The following is a 20,889-nucleotide window of genomic DNA, read 5'->3' as shown; positions in this document are numbered from 1 at the left end:
GTGGGATCTTAGTTCCCTGACCAGGGATCGAACCCGCATCCCCTGCATTGTAAGGCGGATTCTTTACCACTGGACCACCAGGGATGTCCCAGGGCTAATTATTCCAAGTTCTATTTTTGAATTAGGTCTCCACCTTCACGTTTAACACCATTGGTAAAATGACATGAAACAGCTGCTCTTAACATCAGCACCTCTTTAACTCCCAACTGTTGAAATTAGGAATTTTTTCTAGTCTGTCTGAAAATCTCCTATAGTTTAAAAATATTTTTGTTTTAATGATTAAATTACTATACAATCGATCTTTACTGGTCATGGACCACCAGACCAGAGACTTGTAAACCATAGGCATCCTTATTCCTGAAACTATGATTAAGAAAGGTCACAAGATATTTGACTCCAGCTTCTTTGTTCCTCCCCTCTAAAACCCCACAACTCAAAGACCCAATTGCAGTGGGTGTCAGACTTGTCTCCCACTCCCTTGATTGGTGCCCTGCAACAAACTCTTACTTAGCTGCAAACACTCCATGTCAGTTTGGCTTTTGCTCGGTTACAGTAGGGGGTCTGAGCAAGGGAGAGAGTAGGGGGAGAGGTGCTAAGGAGAGAGATCAGAAGGATAAGGGGGTGGGAGCGCTGGATGTGGGAGGCTACTGCAGGACAAGGAGAGGGTGGATTTACAGGGGAATGAGTCTACTTTGTTCCTGCTGAAGTTTGTCGACTTGCTCATTAGTTTTGGCCAAAGAATCTTTTAGTGATGTAACTTTTTAAAGTTTTTTTTTTATGTGTATCTATTTTTGGCTGTGTTGGGTCTTCATTTCTGTGTGAGGGCTTTCTCTGGTTGTGGCGAGTGGGGGCCACTCTTCATTGTGGTGCGTGGGCCTCTCACTATTGCGGCCTCTCTTGTTGCGGAGCACAGGCTCCAGATGTGCAGGCTCAGTAGTTGTGGCTCACGGGCCCAGTTGCTCCGCGGCATGTGGGATCTTCCCGGACCAGGGCTCGAACCCATGTCCCCTGCATTGGCAGGCAGATTCTCAACCACTGCGCCACCAGGGAAGCCCTAGTGCTGTAACTTTTATTTCAGAATTTAATTTGGAGTCCTCTGCATACTAAGAAAAAATACTATCCATTGGGCCTGAGAACTCTTATTTCCTTTATTTTTAAAGGTGTCTTTCAAATTAACCCTTTTGTTCAAATCAAGTGTCCCCCAGAGTGGCCACTGAAGGCCCAAATCATCCTTAGGATAGTTATGCTATTCAGAAACACAGGCACACAGGACTTCCCTGTGTGGTCCAGACAGCCCAGGAAAAAAAAAAGCCAAAAAACATAACTCAAAGGACATCAAAAAAGGTATGAAAAGGAATGGCCTGATCCACCAAGTATCTCAAACAACAGGGAACTAACAACAAAATCCAGGTGTCAAACTGAGAACGAAAAGCCATGAAACTCAACACAGAGCAGAGTTTAGACCTACTGACTTACCACGTCTTCACGGACTCAAGTTGCCCTTCAGCAGCAAGGCACAAGGGACATCTGTGGGTACTGCACCTGGTGGAAGGCTGGGATCTGCGGTGACAGGCAGTGCAGACAGTATCTCAGTGGGACTTCCACAATAAACCTAATAGGTTGTAACATAGCTTCTACAGTGGATACATCCAGTTTATCTTGTTCCTTTTGTCCACTGAACGTTGATTAGTGAGACACAGGATCAACAGTAGTGTGAGCTGGAGGACTGATGATACTCAGTGTGGAAGCTCCTTACAACTTCTATTACTATTTTACCTTCTTTTTTTTTTTTTTTTTTTTTGCAGTATGCGGGCCCCTCACTGTTGTGGCCTCTCCCATTGCAGAGCACAGGCTCCAGATGCGCAGGCTCAGCGGCCATGGCTTATGGGCCCAGCCGCTCCGTGGCATGTGGGATCTTCCCTGTCCGGGGCACGAACCCGTGTCCCCTGCATCGGCAGGCGGACTCTCAAGCACTGCGCCACCAGGGAAGCCCTATTTTACCTTCTTAATCTGAATTTGTCTTAAAAATTATTTTTTCACTTGCTTTGACACTAGTTGAGGAAATCATACATCTCTCATGCTTAACTGTTAGTAAGCTGTCCATCATTTTCAATTTTGAATGAACTGCGTATCATACAAAGACCTCAGAGAGGACTTTTACCACATTTAGTGAATATCCACTCTTCAGGAAATTCATCACAAAATTTACATTTGCATTTTGCATTTTTGTATTCAGTATATACAAAATATAACAGCAAGTTCAGCAAGAATAGAAAATATTGCCTTTTCAATCTCACATGTGTATCAGTTTGTCACAAGTCCAAACTCATAACTAAGTTTTAACAGGTTGAACCATTGAAAGGTTTGCAAACTTGTGAACTAACAGTGAATTGAACTTGGTATCTAATTCAACAACAAAAGAAGGGAACTTCCTGTTTGCCTGCCTGTAGGGGAGAGTTCTAATTGTCAGGCAGTCACCTCAAAAAAAGCCAGAGCAGGTCTCATATGAGCTTTTGGTAAATCTGGCGTTCAGGAATCAGCATACTTTCAGAAACAGGCATATTTAAGGATTGAAACCTATCCGTAAAGGAGAGCGAATTATCACATGTCATTTCCTGCCAAGATAGCTTGTGACCTTCTAACCTTCGAAGCCTGGGTACAAAGGGGGCATCCTACTCGGGAGACAAAGGTTTGGGATTCCATGATCCCATCTCCTTGATGGGAACTGATTTATCAGGTCACCTGAAATTGCAGCAACAGTGAATGCATAGGGAGTTGAAATTATCTCTGAAAAATACTTGAAATGAATATTACAAAAAGTTACTAACAGTGATTATGTAGTTACTCAATGAAATTGGGAAAAATAGTTCTAGAGGGCTTCCCTGGTGATGTAGTGGTTAAGAATCCGCCTGCCAATGCAGGGGACACGGGTTCGAGCCCTGGACCGGGAAGATCCCACATGCTGCAGAACAACTAAGCCCGTGTGCCACAAGTACTGAGCCTGCGCTCTAGAGCCCACGAGCCACAACTACTGAGCCCGTGTGCCACAACTACTGAAGCCTGCACGCCTAGAGCCCGTGCTCTGCAACAAGAGAAGCCACGACAATGAGAAGCCCCTGCACTGCAACGAAGAGTAGCTCCCACTCACTGCAACTAGAGAAAGCCCGCGCGCAGCAACAAGACCCAACACAGCCATAAATTATATAAATAAATAAATTTCTATAATAAATAAGTAAATAAAAAAGAACTGAATACATATCAAAATGTGGAGTAAGAAATATGTGTCGGTCACTGGATGGGACACCATCACTGGCTCTACGACTGAAGCCCGCGCCTACAGCCCGTGCTCCACGAGAAGCCACCACAATGAGAAGCCCACGCACCGCAACGAAGAGTAGCTCGCTGCAACTAGAGAAAGCCCGCGAGTAGCAACAAAGACCCAAGCAGCCCCCCCCAAAAAAACAGTTCTAGAGAAACATATCTGTTACAGGTGAAAGAAAGTTAAAGAAAGTTAAGCTCAGTAGCTACAGTTTATTACAGCGAAAGGATACAGATGAAAAGCAGCAAAGGAAGATGGTGCTATAGGACACCGCATTGCCAGGTTCCAGTTGCCCCCTCGCTTCGGTCTCACAGCACTGATGTACGACAGCACACATGCAGGACTGCTAACCAGGGAACCTCACACAAGCCTTGGTGGTGTCCACGTTTGTTTGGGACACCCGTGTGGCTGACCTTACTCTCTAGCTTCTCCAAATGTCAAACTGATACAGAGACCTAAGGACCCCCCCCACCATAAATCACAGTACTAGCATAAACTGCCTAGCACAACCGAAGGACCAGGTAAATAGACACTTTTATTAGTGAATGTATCAAGAGCTTGGAGATTGTCTCGCAGGAGTTGGGCAAGTAAGTGCCACACATTTCTTTGGAATGAATAGAGTGGACAACTCAGGCCTGTGATGTCATCCTTTACGCGGGTCAAGTGAAAATACTCAAAACTTGTCCCTTCGGAGTTCTTTTACATTTTACCCTAACCTATGTTCTCAGTGTTCTTTATGGATAAAACAGACTGTAATGGTGTGCTACTTCACATCTTCCCAGGTCCACACTGGGCGACCTTGAAACCATGCCCCATAGGGTTGACAGAAGCTGGTGAGTAACAGAAATCCTTGAGTTTGTCTTATAGAACTACACATAAGGGAACAGCTTGCCAAAACCCCTCTGCTTGTAAACTGCCTCCACCGATTAAGCTTGTTTTAGTTTTTTTTTCTCTTTAGTTGCATATGCTCCAAGCTTCATATGGTCTGAGTAATATCACAAGACTCCCTAACGACCCCTGTAAATCACACCTCTGATGTATGGGTCACTAGAGTAAAGGGAGCCCCAGTTGTTTTTTATTTTTATTTTTTGGCTGCGTTGGGTCTTTGTTGCTGCATGCAGGCTTTCTCTACTTGTGGTGAGCGGGGGCTACTCGTTGTGGTGCATCGGCTTCTCATTGCAGTGGCTTCTCTCATTGCACAGCACGGACTCTAGGCGCGCGGGCTTAGTTGCTCCAGGTCATGTGGGATCCTCCCGGACCAGGGCTTGAACCTGTGTCCCCTGCATCGGCAGGTAGACTCTCAACCACTGCGCCACCAGGGAAGCCCGGCAGGCAGATTCTTAACCACTGCACCACCAGGGAAGTCCCCCCAGTTGTTTTTTAGGAACTTAAGAGTCAGCTCTTACACACTTGGAGCTAGTTAAGACTGATTGTAATTACCAACCCGTAAAATTTGGCCTGCACAAGTGTTCAATGAATGCCCTTTGGACATCAGATGGCCAAAAACTCCACCCTCAGATCGTGCAAAGTGACTATTTCTGAACATGCATCGCATGAAGAAGCATGTAATGCAGATACATCCGCACACACCGATCACCTCACCTTTTCTCACACCCTTTCACATTTCCCCACACCTAAGACCACCCTGTGTCTTTATCCCATAAATAACTCAAGGACCACAACTCCAGGGAGGTGGATCTCAGGCTTGCTCTCCTGTCTCCTCCCTTGGCTGCCCTGTGAATGAATTTTTTCTCTCCCACAAACCTTGGTGTCTCAGTGTTTGGCTTGTGCACCTCTGGAAATGCTACCCGGTTTGGTAACAACCTCATGTTCACAGCTTGAAATTGCCACAGTTGGAGTATTTGTACCAGGGAAGTTGGCAAACACTACAACCAAGGGTCGATTCTTTGTTTTATTACTTGTCTAGACTTAAGAAAGTAACGGGGCTTCCCTGGTGGTGCAGTGGTTGAGAATCCGCATGCCAATGCAGGGGACACGGGTTCAAGCTCTGGTCCGGGAAGATGCCACATGCCACAGAGCAACTAAGCCCATGTGCCACAACTACTGAGCCTGTGCTCTAGAGGCCATGAGCCACAACTACTGAAGCCTGCGTGCCTAGAACCTGTGCTACGCAGTGAGAGAAGCCACCGCAATGAGAAGCCTGCGCACTGCAATGAAGAGCAGCCCCCATGCGCCGCAACTAGAGAAAGCCCGCATGCAGCGGCGAAGACTCACCCAGCCAAAAATCAATTTAAAAAAAAAGTAATGGAGAATAAGTTAATGAGGACTGTACATTGGGAATAGCACAAACATCCCACCCAGCAAAGTAACTTCAGAAAAGTCAAGTTCTAACACATATCGTTTATTGTCTTCTTAGTTATTATAAAAAGGGAAGTATCAACCAACATTCACTACCAGTTGGAAAATAACTACTGTGAACATCTGAGATACACAGCTGGCAAATGAACACATTAAAAATGTTCAACATGATGAACCATTAGGGAAATGCCAACAGACCACAGTAAGATAACTCTACACACTTTTAAAACAGGTTAATATTTAATACATATATAATATAACAGCCAAGTGCAGGTGAAGAATATAGGGGAACTTGAATGCTCCCATACCACTGATGGGAATGCAAAAGGGTACAGTCATTCACTTTAGAATATGAAACCATATATTCATATAAAGGATTTTTTTTTTTTTTTTTTTTTTTTTTTGCGGTACGCGGGCCTCTCACTGCTCCGGCCTCTCCCGTCGCGGAGCACAGGCTCCGGACGCGCAGGCTCAGCGGCCATGGCTCACGGGCCCAACTGCTCCATGGCATGTGGGATCTTCCCGGATCGGGGCACGAACCCGTGTCCCCTGCATCGGCAGGTGGACTCTCAACCACTGCACCACCAGGGAAGCCCCCATATAAAGGATTTTATGTACGTTCATAATAAGCTTATCTGTGATAGCCAAAACAGAAACAAACCACAAAACCCCCTCATTTAACAGATGAATGGATAAACAACCAAAGGGTGGTATATCCAAACAGTGTATTTTTCAGGAATTAAAACAATAAACTATTAGGGAATTCCCTAGTGGTCCAGTGGTTAGGACTCCGTGCTTTCACCACTCAGGGCCTGGGTTCAGTCCCCGGTCGGGGAACTAAGATCCCACAAGCCTTGTGGCATGGCAAAAAGAAAAAAAACAGAACTATTCACATCAGCAACTTGGATGATTCTCAAGATAATTATGCACCATGAGAGAAAAAGGCAAATACAAAAGTAAACACATTAAGATTCCAATGATATTAAAACTCTAGAAAACATTAACTAATCGAATGTGAAAGAAAGTCAACAGTAGTTGCCTGGGAGCCCATGGAGAGATGTCAGAAGGTAGATATGGAACTGATGGATGTTTGTTATTATAATGATGGTTGTGATTTTACACATACTAAAACTTACCAAGCTATACATTTTAAGTATATTCCGTTCAGTGCATACCAACTATATATATAGCTCGATTAAGTTTTACTAAAAATTGGCTTCACATAAAAATCTGAATCTCCTTTTTGGAAAAGTAGAACTCTGGAAACCAACACGTTAACTCCATAACCTCTTCTTGTCTCATGGGAGGGACTGTCACAGTAGCAATAAAGACACCCATCTTTATAGCAATGAAAGGTGTTTCTACTTGAGTTATCCAGGACCTCTTCCTAAGTCATAAAAACAACATGCCAGGACTACACGATTTCTCCCTTCCTTATTTTTTTTTTTCACTGTGCAGCAACGGCCTTGAGATAAACAATTTGGAGATGCTATGGGATCCTGAAACCTTTACAGTATTCAGTCTGACACTGACTTGGACCTCAGGAGAAGAGAAACAGCCCTGTACCTAAGGATTTCTGCAAAAACTTTATCCTAAATGGCCATAATCCCTGTACATTTGTGAATGCAACTTTTTTATTTTCCTAAAGATTCCAAATTACAGCAGTTTTTCTTTTTATCAAAGTACAGTTGCTTTACTGGATGCAGCTTTAGAAAAGGCTCATCCCTACTTGTTCGCTTGTCTCTCACTCCCTATTAATTCCCTGAGCGTTTCTGTACCAAATATGGTTCCCACCTAATGTCTGTAAACTAACGCTCAGCAACACCAGCCCACCACGTTGTGGACATTATGACTCCATGGCTCTTTTCCAGTTGGACCTAGAGAACTTCTCTTGAACAGTACTGGGAGTATGATGTGACATCCTCTGTGAAAAAGAGAACTCATGCTGCTCCAAAAAACACTGGTGGTTCTCACAACTGTCCTCATCTCAGGGTGACGTCAGGACCCACCAAAAATTCTGATATCCAGGTCACAACATTATTCCCACAAAGCCCTGCAGGAGGCCTTGGACAACAATGCAAATTCGACACAAACTGCAATGAAAACTATTCTCTGCCATGATACTATCCACACTGAGGTATACAGATTTCCCAGACAGGTGACATAGAGCTAGAAAAATCCATCCGGAGTATGACATGAAATAATGCCCCTGAAAAAGGTAACCCTCTGTAAGCCACCAGCAGAACCCAGACTGGGTCACCTTGGTCAAAGCTGGTTAAATCCATGGCCTGATCAGTTAGACACAAGAGAAGGACAACACCCAAGTGCTCAGGCCACTCACGCTTCCCTCCACAGGATGCGAGCACAGAGGTCTACCTACCCTGATCACACGGAGGCGGCTGCCGCTTGGTAGAGGTAAGATGAGTTTTACCACAGAAGCTCACACTGACATTAGTCTGGCAAGGGCCCTGCACAGGTTAGAAAGTAGAGCGTAGCTCCTGAAAAGCTTCCTACGAACCTGGTACTCACAGGCAACCTACACACCAGGGCTGTTCAGATGTACGGCATTCAACTTCCACTTGATGGCTCCCTCACAGAGCCTATTCAGTATGATGTATTAACTAAGGAGACAGCGCGTTCGCTGCTCTCGTACCATTTGAAGGCCTTTCTGCATTAGGAACTTTCTGGTGACGAATGAGGTTGGACCTTCGGCTGAAAGCTTTCCTACATTCGCTGCACTCAAAGGGTCTCTCTGGGCTGTGAAGTTTCTGGTGCTCAGTCAGAGCAGACCTTTGACTAAAGATTTTTCCACATTTGCTACACTCAAGAGGCCTCTCTGTAGTGCGAACTTTTTGGTGTTGAGTAAGTTGGGTGCTTTGGCTAAAGAATTCTCCACATTCAGTGCCCTCATATGGTCTTTCTCCAGTGTGAATTCTCTGGTGTTGAGTGAGGCCGAAGCTTTGGCTAAAAAGTTTCCCACATTCAATGCATTTATAAGGCCTTGCTCCAGTGTGAACTCTCTGGTGCTTAATGAGCGTAGAGCTTTGGCTAAAAAGTTTCCCACATTCACTGCATTCATATGGCCGTTCACCAGTGTGGATTCTCTGATGTTTAATGAGGCTGGGACTTTGGTTAAAGAACTTCCCACATTCGCTGCACTCATAAGGCCTTGTGCCCGTGTGAACTCGCCGGTGTTTAATTAGGTTGGAGTTGGAGGTAAAGAATTTCCCACATTCACTGCATTTATAAGGCCGTGATCCAGTGTGAATTCTCTGATGTTCACTGAGGCTGGAGCTTTGGCTAAAGAACTTCCCACATTCACTACACTCATAAGGCCTTTCTCCAGTGTGAATTCGCTGGTGCCGAACAAGTGTGGGTTTGTTGCTAAAAGCTTTCCCGCATTCCCTGCACTCATAAGGCCTTTCTCCAGTGTGGACTCTCTGGTGCTGAATAAGTATGTGTTTATAGCTGAAGGTTTTCCCACATTCACTGCATTCATAAGGCCTCTCTCCAGTGTGGACTCTCTGGTGCTGAGCAAGCCTGTACTTGCGGCAGAAGGCTTTACCACATTCACTGCACTTATAGTGCCTTTGTTCATTGTGAAAGGCTTCCACACATTTGGCGTCCTTTTGTGGAGTGACCTGGTGCTGGAGAAGGCTAGAGCTACCAGGGAAATTCTTCCCAGCCTCCTGACATGTGGAAGGCTTCTTGGATGCATGGACTGTGTGGCTGTTCATAAAGGCCTTACCCACATCTCTTCTAAAGAGTTTCTTTCCACTGTGCTGGTGAAATTTCACACCTGACCCACACAGTTTCTGGCCAGGGTTTGTTCTGAGGTCCTCAGCTAAATGCAAACCACCTTCCAAGTCCAGGCTACACCTCTCCCAGGGATAGGCCTCCTGGGTGGACAGGTCTGTCTTTGAAGTATTTATTCGTGGCACTTCTACAGAAACTTTCTGCTCAGAAGATGTCTCCTTGACCTCTGCTCCATGCCAACAACCTGAAAGCACAGACATATGGATGAACTTCATGTAGATTTTGGTAGAAGGAGGCGGCCCCATCACAAATATCAAATATGTGTCTGACATACCAAGGAAATAATCCATGGGACTGTTTTCAGGACAAGGGAGCTAGGGGCAGGTAAAGAAAGGGCAGCTGTGCAAGACTGGGCCTCTCCACGTCACAGAACAGGGAGGACTCACCAGGCAAAAGACACAAGGATGGGGTGGAGCACACGGAGGAGCTGGGGTCCACAACTCACTCCTCCAGGAACGGTTTTCACCAGGGCCTTGGTTGCTGTATGGAAAGCTGTGTCCAGGCCCAGGAAAATCCGATTGTCACTGAGTAGCTGCTGTTCAAGGACTATCTTGAGGATAGGTGCAGAACTCATGACATGTTAAGTGTAGGCCAATACTGAAAAGCACAGAGGAGTGAGGATGGAGAGGACCAATGCGGAGTGGAAGACAGAGAAGCGAGGGATAATCCTGGGTTCGAAGTCAGGGTAGATGTGACAAAAGGAGTAAAGTGTCAAGAATGGGTAGGAAAGATAGAAATGAGGTACACAGTCACTGTCCTTGGCACCAAAACAGTGCTGGGCACAGGACATGTTCCTGATGTGACTTGACTCCAACCATAATATCACATCCTTCCCCTGATGCCAATCACCAGACCCAGGCTCACTTTGAGCCCCTCATGTTGTGCCTGGAGTCATGTCCACTCTGTCATGTACCCAGGGTTCTCCTCCCAGCTCCACTTGGACAACATGCGACCTAGAAAATGCAAGTCCTAAGGGAAAGACAGGACAGGTGAGTGGTCAGCACTGGCCCACAAGGGCAATCAATTCCAAAACAATCTCAGGAAAAAAAAACAGTATCACATATTGAATCTTTGAGGAGAGTATCACAGCAACAGCCAGGTGGACCCCACAAACAGTGACCATGTCGGGTCGGAACAATTCCTGGTAGAGTCAGGCCCCAGGAAATGACAGCCAGAAAAGGGCAGAGCCTGGAGCACAGTGGTGTATGGGTCTGCAGTCCACTTAGCAGGGAGTGGCTGAGACTAATGGAACCCGCTGGACTAATTCCAAGTCATTTGACACAGAAAACCTTCCCTGAAAAAACTTCAGAGCACTTGGCATTAGGGCTACTTGTGAAAGGAGGTCATATACACACTCAGCCTTGGCACCGACAACACAGATGAGAGGGAAGCAGTAACAGAGATGTGCCCACTGTCTAACTGTGAAAAAACAGACTTGCCTTTGGAAAAAAGGGGAAAGGCAGAGACCTGCCCAGGATGCTGGGATAGGTGTGAGGGCCTTACCCAATGATGCAACAAGTGCAAAGGTCTCCAGCATGACATCACGGTACAGGAATCTCTGGGCCTCATCAAGAAGCCTCCATTCCTCCTGGGAAAAGTACACAGCCACGTCCTCAAAGGTCACAGAACCCTGTGATGACAGGGACAGATGTCTCCATAAGCAGCCTCTCTCCCCAGGACCCCATAAGTACCCGTAACCCATACTCACTCTGGGTTCATCATCCTCCCCAGCTCCCTAACTCAGAGGGCACTGGTACCGAATAACTCTTCATATTTCCTTGAGCACGAGGTACAACTCTCAGCAGCAGCAGGCAAGTGGACAGATAGATGCCATCTAAGCTGTGGACCTGGTATGCAGGGCCCCCTCCCTCTCCTGCGAGACAACACAGCCTGAGTCCCCAGGATCACGTTACCTAGACACAAACAAACTTGGGCTCATCGTCCTCTCTTAAACTCCTGGTATGAGGGCCCTGGGGCAATTTGGTCACACACCTTCCCCACATGCATATTACTCACTGGCTAACTAACTCCTCATACAGCTGATCCCCATCACCACCACCCGGCCCACAAAACTGGCATGTCTCCTGCCTCCTCACATACGCTCTGCACACGGCATCAGAAAGTTCCTGCCAATGCAACAGGATCCCACCGTACCCCAACTCTCCACTGGCGGTTCCCCAGCCCTGTTCTGAAGGCTCCCCACCAGGCCTTGTTCCTGACTTTAACCTCAGTCAAAACATGCAGATCTAAATACCCCTGGTCTGGTTCCACTTCTGTATTCCTCACTATGTCTCTTCACCAATTAGAACCTTGTCCATATAACACCCATTCAAAATCCACACCCACTTGATACACCTTAGGTAAACTCATCTGACACTGTGACAGAAACTCCCCGAGTTCCACCACAGAAGCCTGGTGAGTGCACAGGAGGAGAAATAACAGCAGCCTGACTTCTCTATCACTTCACCTCCATTCTGCTTTCCCTCTGCATCAATTCATCCATTTCATGGCCGCTCCCCCATAAAAACCTGAGCCACCTGCTGGACTTTCCCTCCACCCCCCACCTTCCCACTGATGACCACTCTTCTTATCTGTCTTTGTGACAGCCCCCCTCTCTTCCCTTGTCCCCTAATGGCATCCTGAAGCCTCCCCAGCACTCTAGATCTGCATGTTCAGCCGTCCCCTTGTCTCCTATACTTGGGAGTCACTGAAACAGCTGAGACTCAACAGGGCCAAAACCCAAATCATAATACTCTCACTAAAAAGGACTCCTACCGGGCTTCCCTGGTGGCTGAGAGTCCGCCTGCCGATGCAGGGGACATGGGTTCGTGCCCTGGTCCGGAAAGATCCCGCATGCGGCAGAGCGGCTGGGCCCGTGAGCCATGGCCGCTGAGCCTGCGTGTCTGGAGCCTGTGCTCCGCCACGGGAGAGGCCACAGCAGTGAGAGGCCCGCGTACCGCAAAGAAAAAAAAAAAGGACTCCTACCACTGACTTCTGCACCTCAGTCTGATGGTACTTCCACACTTCCAGATGCAAAGGGAAAAAACTCTGGAGTCATCTGTGATCCCTCCACCTTAGAAAATCTGGTCAGCCCCTACTTTAAAAGCAAATCCAGATGCCAAGTGTTTCTCCTACCTCCACATCCACCCACCCTGTCCAGCCACAACCAGTGCTTATCTGGACGACTGCCACAGCCTCCTTGCCACAGCCTCCTTGATTATCTCCGTGTCGTCCTCTCCCTCAGTCTGTTCTGCGCTCTGCACCCAGGGGTAGCCTGTTACATCCTAAGTGAAATCACTTTTCTCCTCTGTTTCAAATGTACCATGGCTGCCGTCACTCTCAGAACAGACTTCTCAGAGTACCATCCTAGGTGCAGCTTCTCAAAGTACCACTCTAGGCCTGACTCCGGCCCCCTCGCTCTCCATCCTCACCAGACAGTAACAGAGACCTAGAAGTCCTAGAACACTCCCATCTCACTCTCATCCCCAAGCATTTGTACATACTAACCCCTGTACCTAAGACAACCTTTCACATCTCAGTCCACTGGCTGCCAAAAATGGGTATCTGTCCATATAACCTCTGGCCTGGACTTAGAAACCTGGGCTGAGGGTTTCTCTAGGGTCTTGAGATACCAAGGCCAGGAAGGGTGGCAGCAAAAGAGTTCCAGGACACCTGACACTCACCAGTGCAGTGTCCATAAGTGGTTCTGCTGAGTGTGGAACCTGTGGGAAGAGCAGGGCCATGTAACTTTAATTCCCATCAGCAGTATAGACGAAAAAGAAGATTAATGAGTGAACCGTTTAATACTGAAGTCAAAGATAAATGTTCAAGGGAAAATTAAAGCATGTAAAAGAGGGCAGAAAATGTTATAGAGTTGTGCCATAAAGTCACATGGATAACTTGAGAAAAGGCTTTCCAGAAGTGGGACAAAAAGGTGAAAAGCCTCTCTATCAGAGCCATGCCTGGTGTGTTTGAGCAGCATCTACAAGGATGGTGTGACTGGAGCCCAGTGAGCCAGAAGAAGAAGGGATCGTGTTGGTGAGGAAGTGGTGTTGGCAGGTCATAAAGCACTGTTAAAGCCCTGAGCCACAAATATCAAAACTTAGTCTCATTTTATGTACAGGTCTGTTTCTGACACTTCCATTTGTTTCCCTTTTTCTATCTGTTTGTCCCTTGCCAATAACAGATTTTTCTCTTCCCATAGCTTGTAGCTGGCCCTAACAGGCGGCCAGGAGTTCTTATACTTCCTTTTCAAATTTTACTCTGGTTATATTAAAAATTATTGTTTTATATAAAATTCCAGCTTACATAATCCATAGATTAAATTCTGATTTGAAATTACTGTAACATTGTATAGTATAATTTAGGAATATGTACTTTTAATACTTATCCATATTCTTTGGTGTTAACTTTTCCATAAATATTCAGACAGATTATCTGTAATTTCCTACATGCTTTTCTCTCCTGTGGAAGAGAACAGAACCACCATTTTCTGACTATGCATTCAAAATGAATCTCTGATAAAGGGGTTGTTCCTAGAATCAGTAAAGGTGCCTGGCCTCCAGCCGTTGGGGATAACTGGACCTCATTTTGGAGTCTTTAAACTTAAGAGAAAGGAAACAAGATATAGGACCTGACCTCTATTCCATCCTCATTATAGAGACATGGAAATATCTTCTTGAGCTCTTACTATCCTGCTAGGGTTTCGAAGCATTATGACTTTTTATCCTTACAATGATTCTTTTCAGCCCCCTTAAAACAAGTATTTTAACAAAATATTTTAATCATTTTCTCTTACAAGATCACCAGAGGAAGATGATTTAACAGTAAAATAAATATTAGTGGAAGAGCACAATCTCTTAAAACACGAAAAGCCTCTGTGTGTGTGCAGACTGTAAAAAAGTAAGTTTATGGGGCTTCCCTGGTGGCGCAGTGGTTGAGAGTCCGCCTGCCGATGCAGGGGACATGGGTTCGTGCCCCGGTCCGGGAAGATCCCACATGCCGCGGAGCAGCTGGGCCCGTGAGCCATGGCCGCTGAGCCTGCGCGTCCGGAGCCTGTGCTCCGCAACGGGAGAGGCCACAACAGTGAGAGGCCCACATACCGCAAAAAAAAAAAAAAAAAAAAAAAGTAAGTTTATGTAAGGCATAAGTGTGTGTCAAAATATAACTATGAAATAGTTTAAGTATAATTTTCATTCAAAGAACTAAGTTAAAATTAGTAACACGGAGCAAAACAAGATGAGTAAGTGGAAACGTTAATTTAAATACAATAAAAAATTTAACATATAAACTAGACAGATGTGTGCTTTATATACTCCAGAACACACTGCAAGTATGACTACAGTACTAGTGCTTATAGATACAGAAAGCAAACCGGAAAATAAAAAAACCAAACAAAACCCAAACAAAAAACCATAGGCAAAAAAAGGCCTTCAACAGGAAAACGTACATTTTACTCATGTATTCATATCTACAGAATACTACACAAAAAGGAAGATACCCTGCATGAAAAACATGGGTAAGGTCACACCATATTGTGCAAATGAAGAAAAACACATCATAATACTTATATGATTCCATTAGTTAAGTTTTAAAACAAGCGACTGGAACTAAACTACAGCCGTCGAATATTTTCCACATAGTTGGCAAAACTATCAAGAAAAGCAAGGAAACGCTTACTTTAAACAACAGACAATACCTTAACTTCTGAGGGATGGGTATAATTGTTTTGAAGGACCCCACTGGCGGTTTCTGGGGTAGCATTTTTTGACCTCAGCGCTTAACAGATACTAATTTTAGAGCTGCTTATTCAACTGCATGTGTAAGTTCTGTGCAATTTTTCTCCACGCAGGTCATTATTTTAAAGTTCGGAAAACCAAGGTTTGGGGGCACGAATAAATATAAATATAGGACACGCGTAAGAAAAAATTGGTAAGATCAGAAACAGTGCAGAATGAGAAGAGTTGGGGGAGGGCCCTGAGGGTGCAGCATTTACCTGAATCGGACCCATCAGCGCGGCCGCCGCCAAGGGAGTCTGTGTGCGAAGGTGGGGCCCGGGCACGGCGGCCCCCGTCCCGGACCCGCAACAGAGTCAGCCTGGATGGCGCCCACGCCGAGCCTCAGACCCGCCTCAGAGCTGCCTCAGAGCAGCGGGCACAGCAGCTTCCTGGTTCCCTGATCTCGGACTGGACCAGCGTCCTCAACCTCACCACCAGTGAACAGATCCGAGTTTACAAAATGTCGCCGGCGATCCACGCCGGAAGGCCCGCCCAAACGCCGTCCTCCAGAACGGAAGTACCTCTGCCCGAGTCTTCATTGGTCCAGTGCCCCTGACGCGCGGCGCAGTGCCTTCAGGGTAATGTAGTTCACAACGCTCCCGTCCCCGGCAAGAGGCGGTGACCCCCAACTTTCAGAGAAATGGTCCGCCTCACCCGGAGGGTTGCTGGGAAGTACAGAGGCTGTGAGCACAGGCCGGGGTTTCACGTTTCTTAAAGAGGACGCACCCAGATTTCCTTGAAATGTATGTAGTCTGTGCTGATCACAGAGAGGTACAGTGACATTAATATTTCAGATGTTCCCCAAACCGGCAAAACCAAATGGGCACATGATACCGGGTTGTCGCTCAGACACATAGTGCATCCATGCTGAGCTGGAGTCCAATAAGCATTGTCTTGTTGATCTTCCAGTACATGGACGCTGAAGCTTTAGACTCAATTTATGAGCCTCACTGTGTTAGGTCAGGGTCAAGAAGGTAAAGACTTAAGACAGGGCCATGCCTGGCAAGACAGAGGAGGGATGTGGGGCAGCCAGAAGTAGGTGGACCAGGCGCTGTGTCTCTGATTCCCTCACAAAAAAACCATAAAGCCTGTGACACTGTCCCATTCAGGGACCGACACATATTTCTTACTCCACATTTTAATATGTATTCAGTTCTTCTCTAGAAGCTAAGATCTACCTATCTGAAAAGAAGAGGGACTTACCATATGCAGCTTCTGTCTGGAGAGTGACTCATAGTTTATTTGGAAAGGGGGCATCTGAACCCAGAGATAAAGGATTGGATTACATGATCTTCTTTCCTTGCTGGGGAGTCAATATAATTTCACCTGCAAGTGCAGTGAAAATGCATGGAGAGTTGAGCTTATCTCAGGAAAATATTTGTGAGATGTTGAAATTGCTGAAATCAATCATTATTTAGTTATTCAAAAGTGGTGGCCAAAATAGCTCTTGGCCATGTGAACGAGGTTAGGATCTCAGTGAAGACTGAAGGAACACTGAAGTCTGAGAATGAGGGAATGAAGCTGAGCGCGTAGTTACACAGGGAACTTGGCTAATCTGTGGATATAGCTCTCCAAGTTGTGATTTATTATTTATTTATTTAAATCATTTTTTAGTATACCAAACAATGCCAGCTTGAAGGGTGACATAGAGAGAGCAGATATCTTTGCCAGAATGCTAAAAACAAACAGGGCATCTGTGCCATCCTATTTATACCCTCCTTAACAAGCACGCGTTAAGTGCCTACTCCATTCCAAGCACTATTTTGGCTGCATGGGACCCATGAAGATCCAAAGAGACAAAGACCCCTGCCCTCATGAGTCTGACTTTCTTGTCAAAGAAGATGGACAGTAAAAATTAATGACAACATAGTCTATTACATAATACTTTTATGCATTATGAGTGTTAACCAAAATTTCGGAAACGAATATCTGATTGAAGTTAAGACGGATTTATTTGGGGCTTGTTAGGACTGCAGCCTGGGAGACAGTTTTGAGAAGCACTAAAATCGTGGTCCCCTGGACTACAAAATGGAGGAAGGTTATAAAGACAAAAAACGGAAGGCTACAGTTAGTTCCATAAATTGTTTGTGAAGAATTATAATTGGAGCTGTCATGAAGTAAGGGTGCTTGTAAAGCAAGGATTGATTGGAGTTGGAAATGTCTGCGTAGTTACAAGGGGGGACTCTTGAGACCGCAAGACTGTAGGTAGCAGATTTTTTTTTTTTTTTTTTTTTTTTTTGCAGTACACGGGCCTCTCACTGCCGTGGCCTCTCCCGTTGCGGAGCACAGGCTCCGGACGCGCAGGCTTAGCGGCCATGGCTCACGGGCTCAGCTGCTCCGCGGCATGTGGGATCCTCCCAGACCGGGGCACGAACCCGTGTCCCCCGCATCGGCAGGCGGACCCCCAACCACTGCGCCACCAGGGAAGCCCTAGAAGATATTTTTAAAATGTCTAATGTCTGCTATCAAACTGAACTTGGGTCTACTCGCCCGCTGTGCAGCAAAGCTAATCTACTAACACTGGGTTGTGGTGAAGGAAAGTACAGTGTTAATTGCAGGGTATCAAGCAAGGAGAACAAGCAGCTCTAGCTCAAAAGACCCAAACTCCCTGATAGATTTTAGGGACGGGCATTTAGAGGGTTGAGGGGTGCAGCTCGTGGACTTCCTTCTGATTGGTTGGTGTTGAGGTAAGAGGGTGATGTGTCTGGAATATAATGGTTGTGGTCAGCATCCTCCACCTGGGTGGGGGTCAGAGTTTCTGCAAAACAGCTCAAGTATATGTGTCAGGTTATGTGTGTGTGAAGGTACCATGTCACTCATTAGACATCAGAGAATTCATACTGGAGAAAGGCCTTATGAGTGTTTTGATGTAGGAAATTCTTTTGTTGCAGCTCCACACTCATTAGACATTGGACAAATCCCACTAGAGAAAGGCCTTATTAGTGCAGCTAATGTGAGAAATTTTTGTAGTAAAACGCCAGATTTGTTACACACCAGCAAGTTCATGTTGATACAAGGCCTTATAAGAACAGCGAATATGGGGGACTTCCCTGGTGGTGCAGTGGTTAAGAATTCGCCTGCCAATGCAGGGGACATGGGTCCGATCCCTGGTCCAGGAATATCCCACATGCATCGGAGCAACTGAGCCCGCGTGCCACAAGTACTGAAGCCTGTGCCCCTCGAGCCGGTGCTCCGCAACAAGAGAAGCCACCTCAGTGAGAAGCCTGCGCACTACGAAGAACAGTAGCCCCTGCTCGAAGCAACTAGAGAAAGCCCGCGTACAGCAACAAAGACTGAACACAGCCAAAAAAAAAAAAAAAAAGAACAGCAAATATGGGAACTTCTTTACATATGATTCTGGCCTCATGAAACATTGTTGAATTTACACTGGAGAAATGCCTTCTGAGTGCAGTGAATGTTGGAAAATCTATAGCCAAAACTCTCATTCATTTGGCTCCAGAAAATTCACACCAGAGAGAGAACTTATGAAGGAAGCAAATGGGGAAAGAACTTCAGCCAAAAGTCTGCTCTGATTGGCACCGTGAAGTACATATTATGTACTTTTGGGGTTTTTTTTCCTTCTTTGTTAAAACACACATACATAAAACTTGCTATCTTATGTATTTTATTTTATTTATATTTTTAAAGTGATTTTTAAAATTTTATTATTTATTTATTTATTTATTTTTGGCTGCATTGGGTCTTCGTTGCTGCATGTGGGCTTTCTCTAGTTGCTGTGAGCAGGGGCTACTCTTCGTTGCACTGCATAGGCTTCTCACTGTGGTGACTTCTCCTGTTGCAGAGCATGGGCTCTAGGCGCACGGGCTTTAGTAGTTGTGGCACACGGGCTTAGTTGCTCCGCGGCATGTGGGATCTTCCCGGACCAGGGCTCGAACCTGTGTCCCCTGCATTGGCAGGCGGATTCTTAACCACTGCGCCACCAGGGAAGTCCCCGGTTTGTGTCTTTTTGTGAATACCTTAGTTCAGTTATAATAATCTCAAGATTCATCTATCATGTGTCGTGTTTCAGAATTCCCTTCCTTTTTAAGGCTGAATAATGCTCCATTGTATGCATATACCACATCCTTATGCATACACCCATTGATGGATACTTCCCTAGTTTCCGTATTTTAGCTGTTGTAAAGAGTGCAGCTGTGAGAACGGCTGCACAAATATCTCCTTGAGATTCTGCTTTCAGTTCTTTTGGGTGTATAGCCAGAAGTGGAATTGCTGGGTCATATGGTCATTCTATTTCTTTTTAATTAATTAATTAATTTTATTTATTTTTGGTTGCATTGGGTCTTCGTTGCTGCGCACGGGCTTTCTCTAGTTGTGGCGAGCGGGGCTACTCTTTGTTGTGGTGCGCGGATTTCTCATTGCGGTGGCTTCTCTTGTTTCACAGCATGGGCTCTAGGCGCGTGGGCTTCAGTAGTTGCAGCACGTGGGCTCAGTAGTTGTGGCTCGCGGGCTCTAGAGCTCAGGCTCAGTAGTTGTGGCACACGGGCTTAGTTGCTCTGTGGCATGTGGGATCTTCCCGGACCAGGGCTCGAACCCATGTCCCCTGCAGTGGCAGGCAGATTTTTAACCACTGCGCCACCAGGGAAGTCCTGTTCATTCTATTTTTAGTATTTTGAACTCTTTCCTTTATTGTCTGTACCATTTTATGTTCCCATCAAAGGTCCACAGAGTTCCAGTATCTCCACATCCTCTGCAACATAATTTTATTTTCCATTTCATGTTTACTAGTAGCTATCCTAATGAATGTGTAGTATCTCATTGTGATTTTATTTCGCATTTCCCTAATGATTAATGATCACATACTTCTTGGCCATTTGTGTATATTCTTTTTTTTGTTTTAATTAATTAATTAATTAATTAATTAATTAATTAATTTTGGCTGTGTTGGGTCTTCACTGTTGCGTGGGCTTTCTCTGGTTGCAGCAAGTGGGGGCTACTCTTCGTTGTGGTGCGTGAGCTTCTTATTGCGGTGGCTTCTCTTGTTGTGGAGCACAGGCTGTAGGCACGTGCTTCAGTAGTTGTGGCACACAAGCTCAGTAGTTGTGGCTCACAGGCTCTAGAGCGCAGCCTCAGTAGTTGTGGCACACGGACTTAGTTGCTCCACAGCATGTGGGATCTGCCCGGACCAGGGCTCAAACCCGTATCCCTGCATTGGCAGGTGTGTTCTTAACCACTGAGCCACCAGGGAAGTCCTGTATATTCTTTTTAAAAATGTCTGTATTTGCCCCTTTTAAAATCAGATTATTTTCTGATTGTTGAGTTGTAGCAGTTCTTTATGTATATCTCGATACTTATCAAATATATGATTTGCAAATGTTTTTCTTCCATTCAGTAGGTTGTTGTTTCACTCTGTCGATTGTGTCCTTTGCACAGAAGTTTGTAATTTTATCGAGTTTTGCTTTTGTCTCCTATGTTTTTCGTGTCAATGCCAAGAAGTTATTTCCAAATCCAGGATTTTCCCCTTTGTCTTCATCTAAGAGTTTATGGGTTTATATCTTACTGTTAGGTCTTTGATCCATTTTGAGCTCATTTTTGGGTGTGGTGTAAGGTAAGGGTCCAATTTCATTCATTTGAATGCAGATATCCACTTTCCTACAATTTGTTGATAAGACTTTTCTCCTCCCAGGACTTCCCTGGTGG

At 45.6% G+C, this 20,889-nt stretch overlaps 1 protein-coding gene across 3 annotated transcripts; it reads right to left on the bottom strand.

Annotated features, from left to right (window-relative positions):
• Nucleotides 1-6,165: 6,165 nt before the first annotated feature.
• LOC308605487 (zinc finger protein 772-like) lies at nucleotides 6,166-15,800 on the bottom strand. Of its 3 annotated transcripts, XM_081215553.1 has the most exons (5): nucleotides 15,450-15,800; nucleotides 13,138-13,176; nucleotides 10,958-11,084; nucleotides 9,841-10,423; nucleotides 9,500-9,638 (listed from the first exon to the last, which is right to left on the bottom strand). In XM_081215553.1, the coding sequence occupies exons 1-4, from the start codon at nucleotides 15,462-15,464 to the stop codon at nucleotides 10,329-10,331; spliced, it is 276 nt and encodes a 91-aa protein (XP_081071679.1). In that variant the 5' UTR covers nucleotides 15,465-15,800; the 3' UTR covers nucleotides 9,500-9,638; nucleotides 9,841-10,328. The 3 variants fall into 3 exon arrangements, with proteins under 3 accessions (XP_081071677.1, XP_081071678.1, XP_081071679.1); XM_081215551.1 differs by lacking the exon at nucleotides 9,841-10,423 and having other exon boundaries at nucleotides 6,166-9,638; nucleotides 15,450-15,792; XM_081215552.1 differs by lacking the exons at nucleotides 9,841-10,423; nucleotides 13,138-13,176 and having other exon boundaries at nucleotides 6,166-9,638; nucleotides 15,450-15,791.
• Between the last annotated feature and the right edge of the window lie 5,089 nt (nucleotides 15,801-20,889).

The sequence above is a fragment of the Mesoplodon bidens genome (genome assembly GCF_964165515.1).
Source record: "Mesoplodon bidens genome assembly, chromosome: 18".
Classification (NCBI taxonomy): Eukaryota; Metazoa; Chordata; class Mammalia; order Artiodactyla; family Ziphiidae; genus Mesoplodon; species Mesoplodon bidens.
Note: the sequence above shows the minus strand (reverse complement) of the source record. Positions and strands in the feature narration are given on the sequence as shown.

Bases quoted from the DNA above. Each gene is read 5' to 3' on its own strand.
- LOC308605487 (XM_081215551.1), bottom strand. The intron at 11,085-13,137 runs GTGAGTGTCAGG...CTGTCATCACAG, and splicing joins CACTTATGGACACTGCACTG to GGTTCTGTGACCTTTGAGGA. The intron at 9,639-10,957 runs GTAAGGCCCTCA...CTGTGCTTTCAG, and splicing joins TGCACTTGTTGCATCATTGG to GTTGTTGGCATGGAGCAGAG.